The sequence below is a fragment of the Pseudopodoces humilis genome, chromosome 3, assembly GCF_049639895.1.
Source record: "Pseudopodoces humilis isolate 2021_Gansu_Grassland_sample_001 chromosome 3, ASM4963989v1, whole genome shotgun sequence".
Lineage (NCBI taxonomy): Eukaryota > Metazoa > Chordata > Aves > Passeriformes > Paridae > Pseudopodoces > Pseudopodoces humilis.
In genome coordinates, this window is record NC_142202.1 from 9,750,308 (window position 1) to 9,775,281 (window position 24,974).

The following is a 24,974-nucleotide window of genomic DNA, read 5'->3' on the forward strand; positions in this document are numbered from 1 at the left end:
CTTACAAAGAGTTACTCTCTGGGTCAAATACCACAAAAATACAGTGGTTCTGTAATCATGCTTATTGGCCTCTCTTTGCTTCTAATACCTTGCCATTTGTAGTATTCCTCAGGTACAGATTTGAAATAAAAACTGGACATGCCATTGTTATTCATGAAAGTAAATCCATATTTATCATACTTGACCAGTAATACTAATTTACTCCCAGTGAAAGATTATTGTCAATACTAGAAGAATGACAAGCATGAACTTACCTAGAGCATTTATCAAAAAGAAGTGTAGTAAAGTAATACCACCAACATTTCACTTGAAAATAGTAGTATCAGCTGGATAAAATAGCATTATCATCTAGAATTAGGAGAAAAACAGGAATTGCTGAATAACAAGACCATAAAGAGCTGTTTGGCATGTTTGGTTTATGAAACCAAGCCCAAGGAAATGAATGGATGCTCCCCACAGCCATCACCTCAGTGCTGACCTACAGAAACCACAAAACAACCTGCCAGCTGCTGGGCAGAGCAAAGGCAAATGGGCACTTATGTGGTACTACTTCCTGCCTGGAAGAATTTTCTGAGTGATGCTGGCTGCCCACCAGAAGAGTGGCATCCTAATAATCCTTATTAGGATGCGGACAGGAATAGCTGTGGGATGAGACAGCTCAAGCCCTCATCATGATCATCACCTGTACCTACATGTTCTGTGCTGGGATGATTCACACTGCACATGGAGTGTTTGGGCTCTTGTGTGCTTCAGCAGCTTTTCAATTTAGGGAAGGAAAAATACATTTTACTTTTTAATCACTAGAAATTTGAAAATTTCTAGTAGAAATTTTAGATTTGATAGAAATTTGATTTGAATTTTGCCACGTGGCTTTATATTTTTAGCGTTTACTACTATTAAGGCTACAGGTAACCATTATTCCTCAACAAACAGAAATAACTTTTTTCTTGCAAATCTTGACTTATTTTACTGATTTTTATTTTTTTTTGTCTGAGATCAGTGTTTACTGTGTTGAATGCTGTAAGATTTGGTGAAGAATTGTCCCTTGAAGAAATAAAAGGGCTTTTCTCTGTAGCATGTGACCTTGCTTCGGTGTGCAATGCATGTTGCTGCAGGAGTATTTGTCTGTTGGACCTTTGCTTTCCTGTGTGCATATGTTTCCTCCAGTAAACTCACCCATTCTCTAATTTATTTATTTTATTATTGGGAGTTTGTTTGGTTTATTTTGTTTGGGGTTTGTTGGGTGTTTTTAACCTTAAAGTACCAAAAATCAAAGAATCTTATTTAAATTGTCTCCCAGTGGAGATAATGCTGGTGTTTTGATTTCAAAACCAGAAGAGGAATCTTCCAGAAATTATTTCAGACAATTTGCTATGAATGAATAGGATCTGATGTGAAATGATCTTTGGATTAAATGCTTTGGGAGAAAGTCATGTTCAAATCAACATGAACTTTATTCTGCAAGCACAAATTAAGAGGAGGTGCTGATGCCAGGGCTCAGTTACTGTAGCACTTTGCATTTGTCTTTGCCATTCTTATTTTCATTCCATTTAGAGCTAGTGGGAATGACTGAAATTATGCTTCAATCTTGTGGAAAAAATAATTTCCCTGAGAGAGAATATTATTTTCCATTCTCCCAAGAGATAATATTTAATAGTTATTGCTTTCACATTGTGCCTCGGATTTGTGAAATAAGCACAGCAGATCTTTCCTGTGTGAGCTGTCCTACAGTTACTGGAGTGCTCAGAAAAAAATCTACCCTGTGTGTCTGGATGGCTGAAATACCTTTCACACACATATACAGCAAAGAATGTGAAATCCTCAGTGTCACATTGGGTTAGAAGTTCAATGAATAATACAGGACAAAGATGATGATCGTAAATTTTGAAAGAAAATTAGTGTTGACTGGAGATCTAAATAATAAGATTGTAGGTCTGTAGATACAATGAAGCCAAATAAGTAACCTAGAGAAGGAGCCTTTCATTTTTATTTAGAAATGTTTTTGATTAGGGTTTTTTTTTTCCTTCCAACTTCACTGGGCCATATTTAAAACTATTTTAGTTTGGTGTGCAGCACACTTCCCACTTTACATTTCTAATTAAAATGTTTGTTCCTATTTGGAACCTCACTGTGTGAAATTCAATAAGCACTTTTTTAACATCCATAAAATAAATCAAACATTTTTTTCTCATCTGAAAGACACACAATTCAGTCACAGCAAGCTTATTTCTATGTTTCTTTTGTGTTCTTTTTTTCATCTGCCTGGTAAGCCAATTTTCTGCTTAAGAACTACTGGTTAAAACTCTTACTTGTTTTGCTATGTGGACTTTATCCTTTCCCAGCTCTTTATGCAAAATACTTCAATTTTAAGTGCTCAAAGATTTTCACTGCGAAGAGTGATACTGCCCACACAAGCTAGCACTATTATTTCTCTCAAACATACAATGAAAGAGTGTTTTAAATGGCATAGCAGGCCTTTTATTTACAAAGATTAACAGATTCCTTTACTTGGATAGTTATGATTCCTGGCTCTAGGATTTGGGAACCTGGCATCCCTCATCCTGCTCATGAACTGAGGCAGAGTCCAGGGCAGTACTGCAAGGGAAAAACAATATAAATGTGCAGTAGTGGTGCATGACTGCTATATTAATAAAGGAAATATGTATAAATTACATGGACAGTATTTAAATGCATGTACTGTATTTTATCCAGCATTCATGTAATAGAACTTTTAAATTTTTTAATTAATGTATTTATTTTAAAGATATTAGTTGGTTTTACTTCATGCAAAATACTTCCAGAAATCTTTTCTTGAAATCCAAGACTAAGTGCTTAGTCCAAGATTTATGAGGAGTATTTAATGTTGAATGGACTATACACCCTGCCTTGTGATATTACAGTTCTGTCTTTTCAGATTCACTGCCTTGTCCCCTTCTCCACAAATATGACACCTCTTCTACCCAATTCTGAGGAAATTCTTCCAGCTTTTGTTTTCCCATTCCATATAAAAGTGTTTTGTTAAATGTTTTAATGTCACCTTTTAGGAGAATCTTTTAGGTTTCCAGAGAGCTACTGCTCATCAGGAAGGAATCTCAGTGGATTCCTTTAAATGGAAAGCTAAAGTAATATGCTAAATGTAATATGCACTACATTTACTACCATGTGTCTACTTACCAGATAGAAAAACAATTGGCAGAATACCATCTTCTTGGGGAAAAAAAGAGTTTGATTATTAGACTTCTTACCTTTCAAAAGCATTATCTTAGCATTATTAATGTTCCTGTAGTTGTGTGTCTCTATGCTTTAGTCTTCCAGTTAGTGGCATGAACAATGAATAATAAAACTAATTTCTGACAGAGAAACCCGAATCTTCCCTCTCAGATGAAAGAGAATATTCATTTTTCACCTTCAGAATGCTGAATACCAGACACATTCAGCAGAACTGGAAGACAGAACAAAGAGGTCTCTCGGCTTGGTTCTCTTCCTGCAAGAGGCACATGAGGCCACTGATGCATGAGAAGCAGCTTATCTGTTCCAATCTGAGGAGAAATGTTTCTCTTGTTTTCAGCCAGAATTTGAACAGCAGTGTCTAGAAAGGTTTCCTTTAAACCTTATGGGTTTAAACATTATGCCAAACCTTATGTTTTGAAAGGCAACAAAGGGTTTCTCTCCTTGCAGGAACTTTTTCCTAGTTTAGAATTGTGTTATATACAGCAACCAGACCTACCCTAGTCTTCATTTCAAGGATTTGCTCTCTAAACTAAGTGAAGCTAGGAAGCTTCTCATCTCAAGACTTATTAAATTAGTCTTCCAAAATGAAAGATTTTACTTCCTTTGAAATTCAAAGTAGTGATCATCATTTTTGTCCTACTTTTGCTCTAAGAAGGCAGGACAAAATGATGAATTTGCTCCAGTTTATTTGCTGACTCTCAGACAATCATATGGCAACATTCTTTTCTGTGACTGTTTCCATTGCTGTTTTCCTCCAGGCACTCCTATGGAGTTGTAAAATCCATGTTTCACACATTTTCTTCTCTATTGCCTTAACCTTCAAGGCCAGTCTCTTCAGAATTTAATAGTGTTTTCAGGCTCTCATCTCTCACAGGCCTGATTATTGTGTAGATCTTCATGACTTTCTTGCAGCTTTTCAAGAGTTATCCATAGAAAAATACTTGTTGGGGGCAAAATATGTAGCAGAATAACATAGTACATTGAAACTTGCCACAGGAAGACAGAAATGTGAGTCCCAGAGAGCCTCAAGGCTCATTTCACTGAACTTATGGAAGCTTTGAAGACTTGCTTGGGCAAGATTTGTTTCACACATTTGAAAGAAAGGGAGCTACCTGGGTCTCTATACATACTCCTAGGGAAAACTGCAGAACAAACAGTAACACTTCACTTTGTCTTTATTTGGAGTTAGAAAACTCTATGGCTACAGTAATCCTCTGTCCAGAATAATCTCTTTTAGGAGTTTCCTTGCCATGCAATTTAACACCCTAATAAACACACTTCAGCAGTTCTAACATCTGCACGGTAGCCACTGCAAGGTTTTGTGGGCATAAAATGACTAGTTGCAGAGGCTAAGCCATTGGTGAGGGAATGGTTGAGGTGAGAACATGTTTTTCAGACTATAAAAGTAATGTAATCTTTTATTTCCCCTTTGATACATATTTTCATGGATCTCTGTTGAGATTGGTTAATGTGGTTTTCACAGGTTGGTTGCATTGGCTTCTGCATCAGGTGCTTTTGCATGAAGTGCTTCTTTGCATGTCCCTAGCTACTCATCTAAAAGTAGCAAAGAGTTTTGTATTAATTGTCATCTGGTTTCCAGCCAGAGAGTTGCAATAATCCTTTTTTTCTTTCTTTTGAGTGAGAAACCCTTTTGCTGACAAAACAGGTAAACTGTCAGAACAAAACATCCTAATCAGTCTGATCAACATCCCAAAAAGCTTGTTTATAAATTTATCAGTTACTTTAGAAGAAATGGGTGGTATGCCAAAAAAATATCTGAATTGCTTATTCTCCTTTACAGGATGAAAGGCTAAATTGCATATTCAGTTGGTCTTGTGAACTGTGGAAATAAAATTTAAATTGCTCTAACGTTATGTGTGCCTTTCTGTTTTCACCCTGAAATTTATAGATTTCCTTCCTCATCCTCTCTCTACCTTTTAATCACATTTTTTACCCCTTTCTGTGCTTTCATACCACCTGGTCTCAAGGGGCTTCCAAAAGTTGTGGCAAGTCAGCAGCTTTAATTTACAATGTGGAAATTGCCCTGGGTATCCATGAGGGCAGGGCTCAGCTCAGGTTCACATTTTCCTTTCAGTTTTTATTTCTGCATGAACAAACACCAGCAAGTTTCTGACTGACTTCCACTACTCTCATTCTTCTAGAGCCATGGGTTTTCTCTCTATTTTTTATGAAATAGCTTTTCATAAGCTTATCTGTAACTTGTTTACAGCTGTTTTTTCTCCTGTGGTTTCCCTGCTCAAATCCTGTACATCTCTCATTCAAACCCATTTATCATAGTACATGAACCTTCACTGGTCTCCACTGCTGCTTCCACCTCTTAAGGGTACTTCCCATGTTTCCACACTGCAGGTTCTTGCTCTTTGCCATCTGCTGTCTTTTTATCACATTCTGCCTTTGTGTTCTTCCTCCCATTCGTTTAACTTTCAAGTACCCTGTAATAGTGCCTGCTTTTTTGCTATCACAAATTTATTTTTTCTGCATCTAAAACTGTATGGCACCGAAGAACATCTACCACCTACTCATTTGGCAATGTATAGTAGGTGCTGTTTTAACATGCCATTGTTTCCACCACTACAGTGTAATATTTTCTGTTACCATGGCCCAAAGCAAATGATCAAAAATCTTCTATGCTCGATGCTCAGAGTAACTTACTATAGATTTTTCCAGGAATTTTTGGATTTTTACCCCAGCCCATTTGTGAATAATTAGTTATCCTTTTACATCAGTCCTTTCTCCTCTTACCATCACCATTTGGACCATCCCCTCTTTTATCTTCTGTTCTGCTAGCCTGTTACATAGATCCAAACAAACAAGTATGTCTCAAACTCTATTGCAGTTTTCTTAATCAATTGAATTAACCTTTTGAGTGTTAAAAGAGTAGATTTCAGAGCTCCATTTTGAGAATGCCTATTTGTGACTGACCCACAGGAAAGCGCATTGGCAGCAGCCTATTTTTAAGAGTAAATGGCTACAAAGGAGTACCAAAGGGCTTTGGGTTTTTGCCAGGTGCTGAGTTACGTCCGCACGGAGTGGGACCCGCTGGATGCCAGGTTCAGCTGTCTCCAGCCCCAGCAGGTGCTGACGGTGGAGCGCTCGGTGTCCGCAGCCAAGGAGCCCATGGCCGACAGCTGCGTCTACAAGTGCGTCAAGAACAGAATCCAGTGCGCCGCCGTCACCAGGATCCCCCTGCGAGCCAGGGCCATCAGCTGCTGCAGGGATGTGACAGAAGACAAGCTGGTGCTGGGCTGTGAAGACTCGTCAGTAGTTCTGTACGAAGCCTACAGCCAAGTGACTCTGCTGGCCCAAGCAGAGCTGCTCCCTGCTGTAATTGCCTACCACCCCTGCGGAGCCGTGCTGGTGGTTGGCAGCTCTCAAGGGGAGCTGCAGCTTTTTGACACGGCGCTGTCCCCAGTTAAAATTCAGCTCTTGGCACAGGACTATTCACCTGAGGCAACTCTGCAGTTCAGTAAACACTGTGAGGTGCCCACCAGCCTCATCCAGATCCAGTGGGCTGCTCCGCAAGGTGCATTTCCCAGTCCTGACAGCATGGATATTCACAATCTGTTGTTGGTTAGATTTGATAAAGGACCCTTGGGAGTGCTTCACTTTAAACTTGGTAAGTTACTAAGCATATCTGTTGAACCTTGAGGTGTCAAAGAAACATCTGTATCCCACGAGGTTTCGAACACCCTAATTTTAAGTATATGAGACCATAGCCTTAAAAGCAAATTGTTCCAAAGATATCTGAAGATACCAAGGAGTTCTTTACGTTTCACAATAACTTTATACTGTTTCCTATTCATAGAATAGGACCCCAATCCACTGTCTGATCAGCATCCCATAATGTTCCTTACTACTTTAATAAAACACAACAATTTTTCCTCTGGAAAATTTGTTTAATCTGTAGTATGTAATCTTAAGAATTGTATTCATTCTGTAGTAATAATCTTAACAGTTTAAAATAAGCTATATTTAATAATAGAATAGTAATGCTATTTTCTTTACCAAATGTTTTTTTGGATGTGTGATGTATTTTTGTCAGTATTCTGTTCTTCCTGGCCTCAGTAAATGAAGTTGCACCTTTTCTTTCCTTTGATGACTTTCCACAGAAGAAGCATGATTTTCATAACCTTCAGAGAAGTTTGGTCTCTCAATTAATTTGCAAGGAGTTGTGAATAAAGGAAGTAATAAAGCTAATTTTAGAATTTATATAGCACTTCTTATTTTAGGTGTGAAGAGACTTTAAAAGAGTAAAACCACAACAAGCTTCCTTTTACAAGCAGAAAAGCAAGAAGCAGTAAAGAAAAGCTAAAGGGCTTTCCAAGAGTTACACAGTGGCTGAACTAAGAATAAAACCCCTGCAGTGGCTCATCAGTGAGAACTGTATTCATTTCATTCAAGTCAGGCAAGTTACAGTGGTGCAAGCCCATTGTGAAAGCTAAAAAAACAATCATGCTTAAACCCTCTGACTCCCAAGCCAGTGTTTCAGCAGGGCAGACAGCCATCCTGGAAGATTTCAGCATTTTGCCCATTGTCTGTCCAAGAAAACAGGATTACTTCTGTAGATCTTTATGGGAGTTTTTAATGATTCTTTTGTATAAAGCTATTGAGATTAGGAAGAAGCCTTTTTGATAAAAGAAAAACCAAAACCAAACAACACACCAAAAGACTCAACAACCTAGGTGATAGTAAGATTTGAAAATCTACTCTATTTCTTTACTTAATGAGACATGTGCTTTTGTGGGGAAAAAGCTCTCTAAAATTAGCAGAGACCTGAAAATTTGAAAAACTGAATTAAAAAAATTTAACCAAGTGTGCCACTACAAAAAGGTAAATTAATATAATAGGATGTTAGTAACAAAAAAATATTGGATTGACTTATAGTTGTGTAGTTTTAAAAGAGCTGATCCAGATTATTGCTGTTATCCAAAAAAACTATTTAAAAACCTGTTTACTGTTTATCATTTATTTTGAGATAATTAGCTGCATTGAGTTCAGTGACAGGTTTAATAGTTACAGAGTACCCCAGGACACTAATTATAACAGCTATTTGATGGTTTTGTGCATGTTGGCCATTTAAAAAAAACCCTCTAAATTATCTCTGTCCTGATTTGGTGGGATGGAGTTGAGCAGGAGGCACTCTACCCACCTCTACCTTGCTTTTCTTCAGCCCTCCCTGGTGAGGTTTTCTCACAACAGCTTTCCAGAATGCACAGCTTTCCCTTTGCTATCTTTAGCACATTTATGTTCTTACCAAGGCAAGCAGGCTCTCAGTACAGGGATTTAGAGGCCTTTCCTGCTAATTGCCAGCTTGTAAACTTAATTGGACTGTCTCCCTGGGCACTGTTCCTAAATCAATTAGGCAGTGAGTTGGCTGTCACCTCTTTTTCCCAAGCAGGTTGCCTGGAAGCGCACCACCCAGGAGAAGTCAAGCATCCAAATGGGAAGATGTTGACCTCTACAGCTGAAAGTTATCACATTTTAAAATTCATTCTGTATAATTACTGTAAAATCTCTTCTAGGAAGAAGGCAAAGCTCTCTCCTTTCTTCCCTCTCTCACTCTTTGTAGTCCACTGTGCAAAAATATGCTGCTTTCTGTTTCATCCTGCTGCTTAGCTTTACACCTCATCTCCTCAGTTTGCCACACTGCCAAGGGAGCACTGTGGTTATTAGTGAGTCCCTCTTCTCAGTAGTTTTTGGGTTTCTGCTATTTAAGAAATAATGCAGAACAAATAAATAAATTAATTAAATGCAAAAATAAATTGTAGCAAAAATTTAGGGGCTCATGACAGCAAGACCCAGACACACAATCAGGACTGAAATAAAATGCATAAGTAACACATGGCTTGGAATTGTTTCCCACAGAAGGTTGTTAAGAAACTGTGTCAGTGAGAACAAGCAAATATGTTTTTAACTTCCAGCTACATTATGGTTTTGGACAAGTTCTGTGAATCTCCATTATGCTGTCTATCCAGATTTATTTCAGGAAAAAGTCATATTAAACATACCCTCAAACACTAATGGCAAATATTTTTGGTGTCTAATGGTGCCAAACTCATTTCCAAAAGCGGCTTCTCGTCATTGATGTCAACCCAGATCTTGAATAATGCCAAATGTGGTGCTGATGCCAGTGGTTCAGCATTGCTGGCCTCTAAAGGCATTTTAAATATAGTATTGTATTTAATTAACATGAAAATAAGTAGTTTCATCCTTGCTGAAAGGTTAATGTGGAGATTGCCCAGCTGCTGTAACATTTTAAAAACACTAAACATTTAGGAAGAATAAAGTCTGCCATAACTATTAAATGTTAACAAGTTAAACATGGCTGTTACCCAGCATAATATCTATAGGCTTTAATACATGCAAATATAAGGTAAAATACAATAGAAAGCCTTTCTTTAATGGTCCTAAAAAAATTAAGTACTTCTCTGTTACTAAATGTAAATATGTAAGATTTTTCCCGAAAAACATCAGTTCTGTATATGCAACTTCTCAGCAGTTTACTTCTCCTCAAGCTATATTCAAATGTTTTCTTCCACTTTTTTCCCTCACTTATTTCACATCACAAACAGTATTCACAACAGTTATGAATGTTTGGTGAGGTATGTTTTATATGTAACAGATTTGCTTTTCTCTGTTACCAGGCTTTGTTTCCCCCAGCCAGTCCTATGGTTTTAAGACTAGTACTGAAATTCAGCTTGTTCCCTTTCTCATCAGAACTTTTCCCATATCTTTAGTTTCAACAAACGACATCAGAATATAAATTGAGAAAATAATAAAAAAAATAATAAAAACCAACAGCAAAGACAACCCAAAAACTATGTTTTTATTTAAAGAGAGAAAAACAGTACATTTATTCTGGTCTCTTTCTAATATTTGGAGGAGTCCTGATAAAGAGTACTCTATCAGGGTGACCCAAAGTGAGCAGTTGCTAAAATGCTATGTGTGGCCAATGCTACATGATCATTTGGTTAGACAGAGACAATAAATAACATTACTTCCTGCAGCTTTTTAGTCACCTTTTCTGTTTGGAAGCTGAGATCTACAAATCAAGAAACATTTGTGTGGCAAGCTTTTTCTTGGTTTCATGTGTGCAATTGTAATTCAAAGGTCTATAGTATCAAGATGTTGATAACTTCCATGGTATCCCTTCAGAAAAAATGCTCTACTTAGAGAATATTGCCAAGCTGGAAGGAGGTTCCAGAGCAGTTGCAATATGGAGAGTAATTGAGTAAGAGTTGCTTTGAGGTTGGAGCTGCTCTACACTTGTATGCACAGACATCTGTGTGAGGCAAATGCTAGGGTTTAGTGTTGTCCAGCAGTATTTCCCTGCAGGAGGGAGATGCTGTGAAAGTGAATTTATTACCTACCTTACAATAGAGATAAACTGCAAATAAACTTGTTCTACGTTGTCTAAGCCAAACTTCATTACGTGGTGTTGCCACCAGTGACTTTTGGCAACGTTCATTCAGTATCCATGTGTGAAGTTCATTGATGATTTTTGTCTGCTGTCCAGCACCCTCTGGATAGAGGGTAAGATAGTAAGGTGCTATCTCTTATAAAACATTTAATACTGAAAAACATCTACTGAATTTTAAATTATGGCAATTATTTCTAATTGTGCTGAAAAGGAGTCAGCTACTGGTTTACATACTCTGTACCAAAGTATAAACCCATTATCTCTGGTTGTAATATTTCTTGTTAAAGGTGTGCTCACAGGAGGACAGCTGGGTCTTGTGGAAATCATCCACCAGTACATTCGTTACGATGAGATACAGGAGGCAGTTAATGTTCTGAGCACCATGAACTGGAACACGATGGGGCAGCAGTGCTTTATCTGCCTGAGTGCCATTTGCAACCACCTTCTTAAACAAAAGCTTACACCAGCCAGAGAAGGTAAGAGACTGTTTATATTCCTAATGGATTTTTGTGGTGTCTTGGTAATTCATGTGTGGATTATGACAATGTATTTATTGTCTGTATAAAGAAGACAGTAGTGAGAATCCAGACATTCAGCCAGATTATGGTGCCTCATAATCACATGTCATTGTAGACAAGTAATTTCAATAAAATCTGGACTGATGCGTTGATTACATTTTAGATTATATCAACAGTGACACTAAATGCACATTGTAATATATATATATATCTATGCTATAGGCATTACTTAATATATATATAGGACTAGCATTATATTCTGTAACTTCATTACATTCTATAAATTTAGCTTATGTTACAGACAAAGGTTAGTTAATAAAGTATTGAAAAAATTGTGTTATATTCATGCTGAGACAGCTCCAACCTAAGGAGGGATGTTTTCCTGCAATGGGGACAAGAGATTTTGGTATGTTTTTTCAGGTGCTTTCAAAGGGTCATTCTTTCATTACAAGATGCAAAGGCCTTGAATACACTATCCTCTGCTGCCTCCTTTAGGATTAAAGCATTTGTCCTCACTGTAATCTAGCCCCCTGCAGTAGTAGCTGGGGTCCCTCAGAAGAAATGATGAATCTTAGGTTTAGCCCCATCTCTGCTGAAGCCTGGTGTGGTGCCTTCCTCTTGATTTGCTGTCTATCTTGAAACTCAATAGACTTCAAGATTTGAAGTGCCTTGATTTAGTGAAGGTGTTATCCTTCAGTCTAGCAGGCAGACAGCTGGAGACCAGGCATCTTTTGTGGGAAGAGAGAATACTTAGGATTCTGGTGTGTTTGATGATAGAAAAACTCCAAGGTGTCCTACATTGCTGCCAAGCCATCAGCTATCCCATTTTGTGGGATCTGATTTAAAAAAATCTCTGTGTTGCAAACACAACATATAGACTCTAAATAAAACATGCTTTGAAAAGGACCTGTGAAAAGCTATGATACTCTTCTAAAAATATGTACATTATAAACAGATGTCTGTGTGTTTCCCCCATGCAGCTCCCTAACACTGTTTACAGCACAAGGAATTTTATTGCATCCAGGAGTTTTTCTATCTAAATCTAACAAATTTGGCATGGTAATTTGTTTTCTTTTCTATTAACAAAACCCAGTGGGACCTTTTATTTATAGTGATGGGGCAGTTATCTTTGAGATCTTTATCCTGCCTTCTACATCAAGCTGGGCTATTTAATGAATGTATAACTGTGCTAGTAGTTATTCATATTCCATGTCGGTTGAAATATTTCAGAACTACGAAACATGCTGTCAAGAAAACAGCAATGGCAAGAGAGTATGGCTTGTTTTTCTATTTCAATCTAAATTGACTGCTGCTTTGAAAGAAAATACCTTTAATATTCAACTTATCTTACTATCTAGATTGGAGATAATACAGAACTAATTTACTAACAGTTTGCCTGTGTAACTAACGCAGTACTATTAGCACATTTAGCGCTATCAAGCCTAATAAAATCAAATGTAACTATGCTTGGAAGTAAAGAACCACCATCCCTCAATACAGAAATGCCTAGTTCAAACAAACATTAGTTATGACAAATCAATGAGATTCTGTCTGCTTAATGAGAATACAGTTTGCTTGTAGAACAACATAAATATGCAGCAAATGCATATATAACAAATTCTTCCTTTTCAGCCTATAAGGCCTTGTACTACATTGTTAACTCTCAAGCAAAAGTCAAAGAGCATAAATATTATTGATCATTTCATTTCCTTTCATCTAAGCGTGTGGGACACACAAGTATACTGTATGTTTATTTGTATTGTTTATAATTTTGTATGAAAAATGTGTAGAAAAATGCCTAAGAGCTTGAGCTGTGGAGTGTAGTAGTCAGAAAGTATTTAAAGAAGAGAGAACTCATGTTACAAAAGGGCTTTATTTTATTGATTACAAGGGAGGTTTTCCTGTTTCCCACCACTACATGCTGTCAAACCCTTAGGGTGTCTAGACCCTTTTATTTAAAATTTTTAAAGAAATGTGGGCTGAAGGAGGTTCCTTAGACCTCAAGGCCATGACAAAGAGGGTTCTGTTACCCGCTGACCTAACACAATAATCCCTGAAAAACTGAACTCCCTTGTTGTTTGCCTAAGAGGACAAAGACGATTTGAGCTAATTGAGAGTTGATCTCTACTGGGCAATCTTGTTCACACTGTATTAGTCTCATGAGTCACTTTTAGTTGTAGGCTGCTGGTGAGAACTGGATGTGTTATAGTCTTCTTTATCCTTTTGATAGCTTTTGTTGCTCAAAGTCATTGTCAGCTATGCCTCCAAGCCAAAGTTTGTATGCACATTTGTGTTTGTACAATCTGTCATATTTTAATTTAATCTGTCCTACAACAACATCACATTTCATCACTGTTTGAGGAATTTGACTGACTGCAAACATGAGCAACCTGTTGTAATTGAAACTAATTCACTTGTTTCATTGCTGTTGTGTTTGAATTCTACAGCACAGCTTGAGGCAAGCCTTGGAACCTTTTATGCTCCAACAAGGCCTCTCTTGGATAGAACTGTGCTGGAGTACAGGGACGCCATCAGCAGATATGCAAGAAGGTTCTTCCACCACCTGCTCAGGTGAGTGGCAGTTTCATCTTCTATCAACTTAAAATCAATTGCATATTTCAATAGCCACCTACTTTAATGTGGTTAATGTTTTCCAAGAGGACCACCCCTGAAAAAAATGCATTCATTGTTAATGTTTGTTTAACTTCCACTCTGTTCCTTTCAAACAAAGTAATGCAGATAAAGTGCTATTGAGAGCTCTTCTGTCATCAAAACATCTAAAATGAATCACTCTTTCCCATTTAGCTTGATAGAAAAAAGATTACATGCTTCTGGGAGACTGATATCCACCAACTGCTTGCAGATTAGTTATAGAAAGAACATATAAACTTGGAGAAAACACTGAGAACACAAAAGAATGCTGCATGGTCCAGAACATTTTTGTCTTTGTACCACTGAAATCTGAACATTTTTTTTATTCTCACTTTTAAAATTCTCATATAAAAATTCACGTTCCATTAATTTTTCAGTGCCATTAAAATAAAAGGAAAAAATGCAATGTTAAATTTGTCTGTGAATGATCTAGAATCATAGAATGGTTTGGGTTGGAAGGGACCATAAAGGTCATCTTGTTACAACCCAGTTGCCATGGGCAAGGGCACCTTCCAGTAGACCAGGCTGTTCCAGGCCCCATCCAACTTGGCTTTGAACATTTCCAGAGACAGGGCATTCACAACTTCTCTGGGCAACCTGTGCCAGTGCCTCACCACCCTCACAGTAAAGAATTTCTTCCATATATCCAATCTAAATTTCCCCTCTTTCAGACTGTAGCCATTACTCCTTGTCCTATCACTACAGTTCCTGACAAAGTCCCTCTCTGGCTTCCATGTGGGCTCCTTCAGATACTGGCAGGTTGCTATGGGGTCTTCACACAACCTTCCCTTCTCTGGGCTGAGCAGCCCCAACTTCCTCACTTTGTCTTCACAGGGAAACTGCTCTGATATCAGACAAGAGATACTAACAAATTCAGCGGGAATTTATAGTACATTGGTTTATTGTTGTATTTTTTCCAATCCATTATAAATACTGGTATGCAGCAGTTTAACCTGTTCACATATATAGCTGTGGTATTCCCTTTGAGAATTATCCAGTGGATGAAAAGAAGGAGAAATTACCTTCTGAGTGATACAATGTTTGTAACATCTTGTTGAGAAGGGGTGTAGATGGGCATACTGCGAAGACTTACAATGCACCCTTTTGCAGTGATTCGTCCAGATTGTATATACATTGTCTGCATAGGCAAAGCAAGTTATTTTTTATAGCATAGAATGTGTTTTTTTTCAAATCTAGAAGAAGAGTATTCTATATTGTCTTCTACATTTTGAGTCTGAAGAGAATCATCTTTCTGGTGAACAGGTCCATTCCAGTGGGGAAATCATTCCTTGTAGAGAAATGATCCAATATTTGCATAATGTGCACCAGTCTTTCACTGGTGTTTTCTTAACACAGGTGGCCACAACAGTGGGTACAAACTCTGTTAATTGCCTTTCTCCTAGAAACCAGCAGGAAAGACGCAAAGATGCTGTTGTGGCAGTGGCCAACTTATCATGGCCATGGGCCAGTTGCCTGCAGAGGACAGATGCAGGAAAAATGCCTTAGAGATTGCTGAGAGGTGTAACTCTAGTGCTCTTACATCTGCAAGAGAAAGGTGTATTCCCTCTGACTCAGGATTTGCTTCCAAGTGCTAGCAGGCATGCAGAGGCATGGGGCCCTGGCTAGGCTGCCAGCCCTTGAGGCTGCAGCTGAAACACTGACTCAGTCCTCCTAAAACAAGAACCTTCAGTGTCAGAATGCTGCCTGGACAGTGTGGGGCACAGCAAGAGGTGTGCATGAGAGTCTTCTCGTGTCTTTTACCTCCCGCTGTAAAGCAGCCCTTGAACAATCTACAGTTGTGGTGGTTTTTGGAGCAAATGTATTATTTTGCTGTTTTCCTATTTTCAAAGGGATTTGTATTCAACCAAATCAAAGTGATAGGATCACGTGATTGCTGCAGAACAGATGGTAATGCTTAAAGCTTATCTCAGAAGACATCATCTAAGTACAAAATTAAATGTTCAAATATGGGAGATTTATCAGATAGAAAGCAAGGAAATGATGTTCAGAGCTGATCATTATTGCATTAAAGTGGCTGTGCCTTAATTGGTGTTTATTTCCTTTTAGATGTTTTCTTAAGTGACTAGAATGATTTAAATGTAGGCTAAGCAGAGAGAACTACAGATTTGTTGAGGAATGGTAAACCATGGTTCTGGGTGAGTGAATGCCATCCAGGCATGATGCAATGTCTAGGAGGATCATAGGGAGGCACAGTGCCCACTAATTCAGGCACATGAAAGTTGCAGCTGCTGCTATTACATCTGTCTGTGATAGACTAGGCAAGGCACTCCTGCAAGCCTAATTTACAGCTGTGGGTTCAGAACAGGAGGAAAAGTGAGAAGGGAATTATGCTCCTGCCTTCTTAGGTCACCTTGTTATGCCCATGAGGACACCGAGAATGAGGAGTTCCTCCCACTGCCTGTTTATCAGGGAAAGCAAGGTCAGGTGGAGTGGAAGGAATACAGAGGTGCTGTTCACCACTGCAGGGAGAGAATTCATGTGGCCAAAGCTCAACTGGAGCTGAAGCTGCCCAGAACTGTGAGAGACCATAAAAATACATGAATACATTAAAAAATACATTAGTAGCAATAGTCAGTGCAGCAATAGCATCAGCCTGTTACAGGATGAGGATGGTCACCTCACTAACAGGGCCATAAAGCAAAGATGTTTAATTCTTTCTTTGTCTTCTGCACCAGTGATGGGCTAAGGGGCTCCGCTCCCAGTGCCCTGAACTGAGCCCTGAGGACCATTCCAGTTCTCCAGCTGGACCCCCATGAATCCATGGGGCCTGATGGGATTCATCCCATGGGAGAACACTCCAAGAGCTGGCTGATGTCATTGTGAGGCCTGTCTCCATGATTTTTGAATTGTCTTGAGAATCTGGAGAGGTCACAGCTAACCAGAAGCTGACAAACATTGTCCAAGTTTTCAAGAAGGGCAAGAAGGATGACCCTGGAAACTTCAGGCCTGTCACATTCACTTCGGTGACTGGTAAATTATGGAGAAGATTATTGAGGGAGGTGTTGAAAAGCACCTGAAGGACAAGACAGTCACTGGTCACAGCCAGCCCAGCTTCAAGTCCTGCTTATCAAAGCTGATTTTCTTTTATGACAGGGTAACCCACCCAGCTGATCAAGGGAAGCCAGTTGATGTTACACTTTTGGGTTTCAGTAAAGCTTTTGATACTGTCTCTCATGGGATCCTCCTGTACAAAATGTCCATCCCCCAGCTGGATAAACACATCCTGTGATGGGTGAGCTCACGGCTGGGGCACAAAGGGTTACGGTGAGCAGGATGACATCAGACTTGGGACCTGTCACTACCGGGGTTCTGCAGGGCTCCATCCTCGGCCCTGTGCTCTTCAGCATCTCCAAAATGGGACTGGGAGGGACACTGAGCAAGTTCACAGACAATGCACAACTGGCAGGGTGACACTGCAGAGAGACCTCAACAAATGAGAGGACTGGGAAATCACCAACCTTAGAAAGTTTAACAAGGGCAAATGCCAAATTCTGCGCCTGGGACTGGCAACCCTTGTGTTTATAGGCTGGGGAATGAGAGGCTGGAGAGCAGTGCTTTGGAAAGGGACCTGGGGGTCCTGGTTGATGGAAAGCAGTGCCCTGGCAGACAGAAGGGTCACTTGGCTTGTTCACCCTGGTGAAGAGGAAACTGAGGGAAGACCTCATTGTGGTCAGCATTCTCATGAGAGGAAGTGGAGAGGCAGGCACTCTTCACTCTGGTGACCAGTAACAGGGCACGAGGAAAAGGCCTGAAGTTGTGCTGGGAGTGGGTTAGGTTGAATATTAGGGAGAGGTTTTTCACACAGAGGGTGGTTGTACACTGGAACAGGCTCCCCAGGGCAATGGTCACAGCACCAAGCCTGGCAGAGCTCAAGGAGTGTTTGGACAGTGCTTGCAGGCACAGGGTGTGATTCTTGGAGCTGACCTGTACAGGGCCAGGAGTTGGATTTTGATGATCCTTGTGGATCCATTCCAACTCAGGATATTTGATGTTTCAATGATTCTATTATCTGATTTATTCCCTTTTTTACCCTTTTTCATTTAGCACTTGCAGGCTAGTTACAAATAGCTAATGTATCTCTTCAGAGTGATTTTTTTTCATTACAACAGGTGTCTGCATGACCAAATCAGAAGACTTGGATGCAGAAGCCCTGTAAACTGAGATTGTAAACTTGATGCAGCATTAGGGGTCATTTATTACTTTCTTGTGAGCATGAGGAGACAAAAGCAAAGTGATAATTTGGTACCCTGTTGCAGCAAGAAGTGGAGGAAGTATAGTGTTTCTAAATTATGTGCAGTTAAATTGTAGCTGATATTCAAAAAGTATTTCTTGGCATAGAGTAGGGCCTTCTGCAGTTCCTTTGGACTTCTGAAAGAGCAAGCAGCAGATTCACAGACATTAAACCTGGAAGATAAGGAACTAGGAAGAACTCAGAAGAGTTCTTTTTGGTAGGAAGAGTCAGGGAAGTGGGGTTAGGAACGTGAGTAAAAGACAAGTTGTTGGGTTCAAAGGTCTGAAGGCAGGTGTGGGAATGTACAGTGTCCTGCAAGATGGGCAGAGTGGCAGCACAGAGCCAAATGGGGGAAGACAGTTTAGGATGTGTGTGGTGAGCTGTAGAGGAGACCAGACACACCAGGGATGGACAGGGAAGGGCAGAGTCTTTCATACAAAATTAAAACATTAAAACACTTAAATGTTTCGAGATCTAAATCTGAAAAATGTTCATATAAACAGAAGTTTTCACCCCCCTCTCCTTTGAATACCCCACCAATCTGCCTTAAGCCTTTTTAGAAGGACCAGCTCACGGGAGAGAAATATTAATTCATTCTACATGCTGAGACAGTCTTTGACCTGCCTGCTGAGTCTGCCAAAAAAGTGCCATTTCTTGTTGTACTTTTAAAGATGTGTCTGTATTTACTAGGATTGAGAAATACAGTTACCTTTTCAAAAGGGCTATCCTCACTGAGTAAAAATCATGTGCCAGTGATTTTACTCTTTATTGTAGGCCAAAAGGTTGTATGCTCAGTTGCAAATAACATCCATTTTCACATTATCAGGGAGAGATATATATAGGCTGTCTATTTTTCTGCCATTGGTGAGGTAAGTTTCTAGAAAATGCTGAATTCTGTGATGGCAGATTCTCTCTTTAGGCATGAGGGCACTTTAGAAAGAAGATGCTCCATCCAAGCTGAGATGGGCAAAGAAACACTGACAGCACAATTGAAACAGATCACAATTAGAAGGAAGAAAAATTCTTTGCAATATATTGGACTCAGCCATGTTATTTGTATCCATCATTATAAAAGCTAAGTTCTTAAATTTGCAAACCACACATCATCTTCAGCTTCCACTAAAATAGAAGCTTAGAGCTTTGCAGGTATAGGCCCTGAATGTAAAATATGGAATACCTCCAAAAACAAGCATTCAGTATACAAAATTAAAATTAAAGGGCTCTTAATTATATGCCAGGGATCCATTACAACAGTATTTATGGAATGAATAATTATTTTCACTCTAAATCCTTATCTATAATTAAAAAATACAGGAACTGAATTACAAGTACAGAAATGTATCTTAGGTGTTCCTTGCCACTTCAGTAGCACTCTGGTATTTTATTATGATGTCACTGCTTATAATAATATAACGCATTATATCATTATGTAAAATATTGAGCAGAGGTGGATTTATTGGGAAGCCTTGGGGAGCTGTAACCTCCCTGCCCCCACCCTTTTGCTATGTGTATTGGTGTGATGGGGGAGTGGCTGCACCACCTCCTGCCTCTGTCTCACAGCCTCATGTAGCCGTGTATGGAACACGGAATGGGATGGAACAATTCTTCACTCGTTAACTGCAGCATCGCTGACTCATGGCTTTGCTTCACTCTGATCAAGCATTCGTAAATTGTATTTGTCATATTTTCTAATGCATGAAATGATCTTGTTTGTTTGACACAGACACACAGGCACAAACACGTGCCTGCTTCGTTGTGTTCCGTTTTTTGAGTGAGGGGCTAGAAAGTAAAGTCTGAAATGCAGTGCAGGAATTGCAGAATTAGGATGCAGACACAGTTCTGCGGTTCTTCGGTGCCCTTTCCTTCTTTGTAATTCTGTTTTTGTGTTTGTGAATACTCAGTTTAAGGATTGTTTTTCTTTTTTTTTTTTTTCCCTACATGGAAAACTAGTAAGATTCAAAACCATTTGCACCTTTCAATCTGATAATTTCATTAAGAGAATGTAATTTGGTTTTTTTTCCCCACAATATAAATATGTTTATCTACAAAGCAAAGCTTTGCTATAAAACATATAAAACATAGTGCTTTTTCATCTTTCAAGAGAAAAGTTCAACTCTATTCACATTCACTGGTAGAATTTTGGGTGGATTCATGAAAGATTCTCCTTTGTATGAATCCAAAAATATTTTTACTTTTGCTGTTTTCACTCCTTCACAAATCTCAGAAGTGTTTTACTCTTCGCAGTGTTCCATGTAAGATGCTACTGGGTAAATGCAAAAAATTGTCTTCATATTGGGCAGAACACTCATCAAGTGATATGACTTTGCACACAGGACTTGATAGGGCTCCTCTGTAAATAAACACACTTAAAGAAGATGAGAAGGTAAGTGGTCATTAGCATCAGGGGAGACCTCCTTCCAGCCACCACTGATCTTTATGAATCACTTCACAATTCAAGAGTTCTGAAGTGCACTGCTGTACTACAAGACATGATGCCTGGACACAGACAGTTATCACTTAAGTCCAAGACAGCCTTTGAAAAGCTAAAATAAAGCTCTTTTGCCCTGCAGGTACATCACTAATGCAGTACTAACTACCCCTTGGTAAGCAGGTTCCCGTATCACTACACTGCAATCTCCAAAGTAGATATTCACTGTGAGTATTTCCATCCTAAATAGGACCCTAAATCAAAGGTGAAAAAATGTCACAGCTCCATAGGAGCAGTTCCCATCCTGTCTGCTGCCAACTGTATGGAACTGAGAGACAGAGTGAGCAAAGAGCTTTTATGATCCTTTTTAAGAGCACCCTAGAAGTAGAATCTATAATTATATTAGTACATAGTGTGTCACAAAATATGTATAAACAGTAATGGTTACATGATTCAGGACTAAGAATGTCTTTTATATTCATAAGGTAACCTATTAGGCATTAAATTATGCCTTCAGATAAAATGACCATTGATGGCAGTCAGGTTCTCTATGGTGGCCACATGAACAGAATTTATCTCTATAGGATTAAGTTCAGTAGTAGCATTTTCACTAAAGTAGCACCTTCTGGAGAGAACTTTGAAGAGTCATTTTTTGTCATCTTTTGAAAAACGATCAAAACCAAAGGTTTTCATATTACCAGAGCACTGATAAATGAGAATTTATATTGCTGTGATGGAACTACACACAAAAAGATTCCCCTGGTCTTGCTTCTTGACCCATTTTAAAAACAAGAAATAAAGACACCTATTTAATGGAACTAGGTTATTTTTGCAATTAAAGAGGTTAAAGATCTCATAAAAAGTTTAGACTGTCTTTGCTTCGGTCCTATGTTGTTAATGATTTCTTTTTGTAAACCAGCTCCAACACAGTTTTCAATTTTAGTCAGGTACTTTGATGCTACAGGAATGGCTCTAGGATTTAATTCTCTAGCAATGATTACAATGTAAGAAATAATGAGCAAAATATTGGGTTGGGGGGGACAACGATTTACATGTCATAATTGCTTGAGAACAAAATGCCATGAAGATAAACCATGACAAATAACTGTCAGAGATTTGGGCAAGGTTTGTTGCTCAAGTTAATGGGAGAGACATTGCTTGGAGAATGGGAAGAATGGTCCCTTACACACACTTAGAGCAGTCCCAGAGCTGCTGTAAACTGGAGCCACTTTGCACAGCCAACAGATGTAGTTTGGTTGCCCAGAGTGCCAGAAGTCATCCAGTTCTCTGCTACGTCCCCACCCATGGGACTGCACTAGAAAAAAGGAACATGAAATAGCTACACTGGACTGATGTTGTTTGTGCCAAATCTATTCCCACATGCTGGTTAATCTGACTTTGATATTGCTACTTTCAGAAGCTGAGCCCACATTGAGACCACTGTTGTGTTGTGTAACTGATAATCTGCCCTTGTAAGGTGGCTTTTTCCTGCTGTACCAGCTGTGCAATTTCCCTGAAATCTTAAGGGCTTTGGACATACACTGAATGCAGAAACAATGCAAATATTCATGGACAAAACCCTCAAAAATTAGTTCTTAGCAACATATCTTTCCCCTTGAGCAGCTGTTCTAAGTCAGCCTCAGCCTTCCCAGGGCATCAGTTTCTCCCTCTCCATCAACTCCACCTAGTCACTAATAGCATCTTCTTTTAGAGTGATACTCAAAAATCTCTAATTTGAGGTCTTGACCAAGAACTGAATTTAAATTTTTTTTCTTTGATGTCTTTCCAGATCAATTAATGCCTCATCTCTTTACCAAGACACTTTTTTTCCATTCATCTTCAAAGTCTTCCTGAGCCCCACCATTACACTTCCCTTTGCTGTGTGTCGACCATCTGGCAATATTCTATTGTGAACTCAGCTCATCAGATCAGTTTTCTCTCACTCCCTCAGCCTTTTTTTCTGAGTTTCCTCCCATTTCCATCCAGTGCCCTGCAGGAATAGCTAACTGAATAGTCAGGCAGCCCTAGGCTTTCTGTCTTCAAATGCAGATCTGCCTTTTATGGTTCTTCAGAACCCAAGAGCCTGCGAAGGAAAGAACACCAGAAGGAAAATTTAGAAAAAAGTCAGCAATAGTCATTTGTCCAATAACTGGATGTAGTGTCTTGGGGGTGCACCTCTCATGCCTTAATAATGTAGAATTTATGTGTCCTACATGCTCATCTGAGCTTCCTCTGTAGTTAGGATAAAGACATGGGCACCCAAAGGATGAGTAATCCCATTGAAGGGAGATATCTCAGATAAGCGTGAAGAGTCAAACGTCAGTGCCTGTCCCTATCAATTAACTACAAAAGGAGCCTACCTAATTAGCTTAAATTAGCCATGTAAAGGTAAGCTGTTTGAAGATAAATGGAATGATTTGCACTGTAAATGTCTAGCTCCTGTATCACATTATTACTGGCCAGTTAACAGAAAGATCTTAGATGATCAGATAGTTTCTGTAATAAAATGAGAGAGGCACATAGACTAAAAAAAATATATCAAGGAAGGTTTACAAGAAGATACAAAAAGCAGGCAGGTATGCAGATCTCTTTAAAAATCTCCTCTTGACTAGTTGGCCAAGATAGGAGGGAATGTTTCTTGAATGTTTACACTGCTAAGTGCCGAAGTATCAACTAGAGATCAGCACTAGGTAAAATTAATTCAAAATTTCTAAAGGTAGTAAAGGATAAAACATCTGAAATACTCACTGTGGTGTGTAACCTCACATTTAGAATGACCTTAGCACCTGAGGACAGAAACAGGGAAAATATTAAGTCGGTTTTAAAAACAGTCTGGGGAGACCTTGGAGAGCTATGCCCTGTAAGTCCAGCCTCTGTACCAGTGAAATTAGTAGAAAATATATTTTAAAAATGTGTGAAATACAGACAAATAACTTACTGGGGGAGAGTCAGCAAGATTTCTGTAAAGGCAAGTCATGTCTCAAAACTCCAAATTCTCTGATGTCAGCAATCATGTGAGTAATGGCTATCCAGCTGCTATTGATGAAAATTTGACCATTGAAGACCTTTTTGGAACATCTCCCACCAATATGTCTTGAAGAAACTAAGCTGCCACAGGATTAGAGGAAAGCTTCCCTTTCATAGATAAGTAATTAATTAAAAGGTAAGAAACAGAGTAAGAGTAAGTGGTCAGTTGTCGTGGAGGTCACCAATGGAAACTATAAGCGTAGCACATCTATACTTAAAAGTAGCCTGGCAAAGGAGCAGATAGTGAGCTGCTATTTGCTAATGACACTAAATTATTAACACTGGTAAAGATAGGACCTGCTGTGAAGAACAGCAAAAGGGCTTCACAGGATGCAGTGACATGGTGTCAAAATTGAAGCTAAAATGCAAATAAATTCAGAGTGAATCACTTTGTACACAGTGGTGTGTGACTCCAGTCTTCATGTGTAACTTGATGCAATCTGAGCTCAACATTATTCTGGAAGAAGAATTTGGTCCTATAACTCTACAGCTATAAAATACTCAGTGTACTGTTCAGCAGAAGTAAAAAAAGCACATTGGAATTCTTACTAGGCAAGAAAATAGTGAACTTCAGTTCAACTGCATTTTGTGTGTAGTTTTGGAGTCTCATAATCTGTAAAAGGATATAGTAGAACTCAAAAAGGTTTAGGAAGGGCAGCCAGGATGATTAAAGGCATGAAACAGCTTTAGTGAAAGGAATGGCTAAATAGACTAGAACTCCTCGACCTAAAGAGGAGGCAGCAGAGATAGAGATCTATTAAATTGTGAGTGTTAGGGAGAAAGAGCACAGTCAATGACTGCTCACTGCTTCTTCTAATACAAAAAATAGAGGTCATCAAGCAAAGCTAACATGTGGTCGTTTAAAAATATAGTGATTCTTCACATAATGTATAATTAAAATATGAACCTCCTTACCACAGGATGTTGTGGATGATAAAATTGTATGTGAGTTCAAAGGCAAGGCTCAGAGAAGAGGAATTCACTGAGGAACACCAGCCTGGAAACCACCTCTGGCTCAGCAAATCCCTGAACCAGAAATTGTTGGAGACTAGAAGACTACTTAGGGAAGTATCTCCATATGCTTGCCCTGTTCTAATATTCTCTCCTAGCTAATGGCAAGGGATTAGGTCAGGAGTGCCTTCAGTCCCAGCAAAAGGCTGTTCCTGTGTTTTATGTTCTGGACATGGTGCTGTGCAGAAAAAGCACATCAAACTCAATAGTTTCCCATTTGCTCCCTCAAAACTGTACCAAAATTCACACAAAGTTCCAGACAATATTTTGTCTGTCTCTTCTGTGGCTGTATTTGCTGTAATGGAGCTGTTATGTGTGGGAATTGTATGAGCACTACCACTGCATTTTTTATTAAAAAGAAATAATTTGGATATTGACAAACATAGATGGAAAAGGTAAATATACTCTAATGGA

The 24,974-nt window shown here is 39.0% G+C and overlaps 1 protein-coding gene across 2 annotated transcripts in view; it reads left to right on the forward strand.

The window, feature by feature from the left end:
* The window catches only part of WDPCP (WD repeat containing planar cell polarity effector), a 145,357-nt gene that overhangs the window by 66,565 nt on the left and 53,818 nt on the right, over positions 1–24,974 (forward strand). For both annotated transcript variants that reach the window (XM_088053196.1, XM_088053195.1), the window contains 3 exons: positions 6,259–6,868; positions 10,960–11,148; positions 13,638–13,761. In XM_088053196.1, the coding sequence (XP_087909322.1) occupies positions 6,259–6,868; positions 10,960–11,148; positions 13,638–13,761 (923 nt within the window). The remainder of the gene's footprint in view (positions 1–6,258; positions 6,869–10,959; positions 11,149–13,637; positions 13,762–24,974) is intronic.